Below are 3,164 nucleotides of genomic sequence, written 5' to 3' on the forward strand. Positions count from 1 at the left end.
AAAAAAAAAAAAAAAAGGTTAAATCCAGCATATAGATATAACAATTATAAACATATATGCACCTTACCAAAGAATCCCAAAATACACAAATCAAAAAAAATTTCAAATGCATTGAAGCTATAAATGTAAATAAATCAAATAATAATGTATTGGAATAAATTTAGGAGAATATTTTTATAATCTTTTGAGGCCTTAAGCAACAAAGAAAAAAACAGCTGGGTACAGTGGCACGTGACCGTAGTCCAAGCTGCTTGAGAGACTGAGGCAGGAAGCTTGCCTGAGCCCAGGAGTTCGAGACCAGCCTGAGCAATAGAGTGAGACTCCATCTCAAAAAAAAAAAGTAAATAAATGAATTTAATGATAAAAAACTTAAAAACTTTTCTATACATGGCAAAAGTATGATAAACGAAGTAAAAAAATAAACCAGGAGAAATATTTATAATAAGCATGAAAAAGGAGTAATATCTCTAATTTATAAAGAACTCCTACAACGTGATTAGAAAGGGAAAATTAACCTGAAAGACTGGACAAGGAAAATAAATATGCAGTGTACAAAGAGAAAATGCCAATGGCTAAAACCACACTTTAGTCCTGGAAATACAACAATGAGATACCATCTTTTAATCCATCAAATTGGGCTTAAAAAATAAAGATCTATACTATCCAATACTGATAAAGTGGAAATAACAGCACTCATACACGCCTGGTGGGAATGTGCTTTGCTATACCTTTTAAAAAAAAAAGTAACATGGCAGTTTCTATTAAAATTTATAGTGTAAACAGATTTTAAATCAGCAATCCCAGTTTGGGAAATCTATCCTGCATAAATAAAAGCACTGCTACAAAAGTAACATATTTATCTATTATAGAAAATTACGATGGACATCAATTTTTATTTTTCCCTGTACCTAAGTCATTTTTTTTTCTGGCTTATTCCCTAGACTACTTCTACCATTTTCCCTATAAATTTCTCATTCTCAGCAAAAGAACAGAAAACATCAAGATGGTTTTCTTTTCCAATACTGTTTCATAAAAATTTCAAACATAGGCCAGGTGCGGTGGCTCATGCCTGTAATCCCAGCACTTTGGGAGGCTGAGGCAGGTGAATCACCTGAGGTCAGGAGTTCGAGACCAGCCTGGCTATCATGGTGAAACCCTGTCTCTACTAAAAATACAAAAGTTAGCCAGGCGAGGTGGTAGGCGCCTGTAATCCGAGCTACTGGGGAGGCTGAGGCAGGAGAATGGCATGTGCCCAGGAGGCGGAGCTTGCAGTGAGCGGAGATCACGCCACAGCATTCCAGCCTGGGCGACAGAGCAAGACTCCATCTCAAAAAAAAAAAATTCAGACATGCAAAACATTAAAAGAATTGTTTAATAAACACCCTTATAATCAATAACCAGCTCACCTAGATTCCGTAATTAACATTTTCTTGTATTTGTTATCACGTACCTGTTCATGTACCCATGCCTTAGAGAGGTTATTTTTAATTCCTGTTTTTCCATGGCAAGGCAATGTTTGCACATAAGCAGTGAACAAAGCCAGCCAGAAAATAAACAGCTTTTACCTTATTAATCACTCCAATCTCTCTTTACCATTCATACTTCAAGATTCACAGTTTCCCCAAATACAGTTAAAGCCAAATCCAATGCTTTCCATCTGTAACAACTGAATGTATTACTCCATTATCTTCATTTTTACTGGAAGGCTTCTCTTTTTTTTCCTTGACACAGTCTTGCTCTGTCACCTAGGCTGGAGTACAGATGTGTGATCACAGCTCACGGCAGCCTCAACCTCCTGAGCTCAACTGATCCTTCTATTTCAGCACCCCAAGTAGCTGGGACTACAGGCACATGCAACCATGCCCGGCTAATTTTTGTATTTTTTTATAGAGACAGGGTTTTGCCATGCTGCCCAGCAGGTTTTGAACTCATGGGCTCAAGCAATCAGCCCACCACCTTGGCCTCCCGAAGTGCTGGGATTACAGCCATGAGCCATTGTGCCTGGCTGGAAGGTATGTTGCTTTTGAGGAATATCCTCAATGCAAGCAGGCACTGCAAATTATCAGCTTAAGAACGGTCCTTGTGTGTGTTGTCTCTCTCTCCTCCTTACTTACATCATTATGTAATATTGCCTATCTCACAAGTTATGTTTTCCATAAAATGGCCTCTTATATCCTATTTTGTTTTAATATCTACAATTTCCTTAGGTTTGCCATGAAGACATTATTATTTATGGCGTCTAATATGCTGTGATTCTCAGATTCTAGTCTTAGCACCCTCCTAAAAGAGGAAAGCAAGAACAACAACAAAAATACCTATAATTAAAAGGTGGGAGGCCATCCGCAAATCTTGAAGTGAGAGGATTTCCATCTTTGTCATGGTAGAATGCAAACAGCCCAGCAGAGAAACCCTATAAGAAAAAGTTCAAAATGTCTTCAAGTGAAAAATGTCAAGGCTGACTACAGGCCTGCGATCAAAGGAGAGCACTGATACTAACCGGTTCATAGAAGCCCCATGCTAGTGCTTCTGTAGGAATTTCTCATATGTTGGAATTGAACAACAATTAAGTGTTCCATATTTATAAATTTTAAATTCTAATTACTTGAGGTAAATATTTCTAATGAGAAATTTTCTAAAACACATTATATATTTTACATTTATATTCAGTATAAACACTATAAACATCAATTAGTGTCCTATAATTATATTTCCAGGCACCATTAGAGTTTTAAAACCATAAAGAGCAGCAACTGCTGTGTTTTTAATTCCTGTCTGCTGTGTGGGTGTGTGTGCGCGTACATTATGAAACGGTTCTCAAAGTCGGTCTGCATTTTAAAGTTATTTTGGCCTTCTCATATATATAGAAGAATCCTCCCAAAGCGCTAGGATTACAGGCGAGAGCCACTGCACCCAGCCCTTCTTCCTTTTTTGAGAAGGTATCAGCTATCAGGTGTCACTTCTGAACAAGAGCTGGACCAGAGCTGAAAAGATGGAAGCAGTACACTGAGATGCATGGCCAAGACTGACACTTGCCTACAACAGATAAATTTAATTAAAAATTACTGGGGCCGGGTGCGGTGGCTCAAGCCTGTAATCCCAGCACTTTGGGAGGCCGAGACGGGTGGATCATGAGGTCAGGAGATCGAGACCATCCTGGCTAACAC

The 3,164-nt window shown here is 38.3% G+C and overlaps 1 protein-coding gene across 1 annotated transcript in view; it reads right to left on the minus strand.

Annotated features, from left to right (window-relative positions):
• Nucleotides 1-3,164, minus strand: part of LMLN (leishmanolysin-like (metallopeptidase M8 family)) — a 73,504-nt gene that overhangs the window by 43,359 nt on the left and 26,981 nt on the right. Inside the window, exon 9 of the mRNA XM_011961246.1 lies at nt 2,316-2,410. Within this exon, the coding sequence (XP_011816636.1) occupies nt 2,316-2,410 (95 nt within the window). The remainder of the gene's footprint in view (nt 1-2,315; nt 2,411-3,164) is intronic.

Source organism: Colobus angolensis, unplaced genomic scaffold (assembly GCF_000951035.1).
Source record: "Colobus angolensis palliatus isolate OR3802 unplaced genomic scaffold, Cang.pa_1.0 Scaffold54, whole genome shotgun sequence".
Taxonomy (NCBI): Eukaryota; Metazoa; Chordata; class Mammalia; order Primates; family Cercopithecidae; genus Colobus; species Colobus angolensis.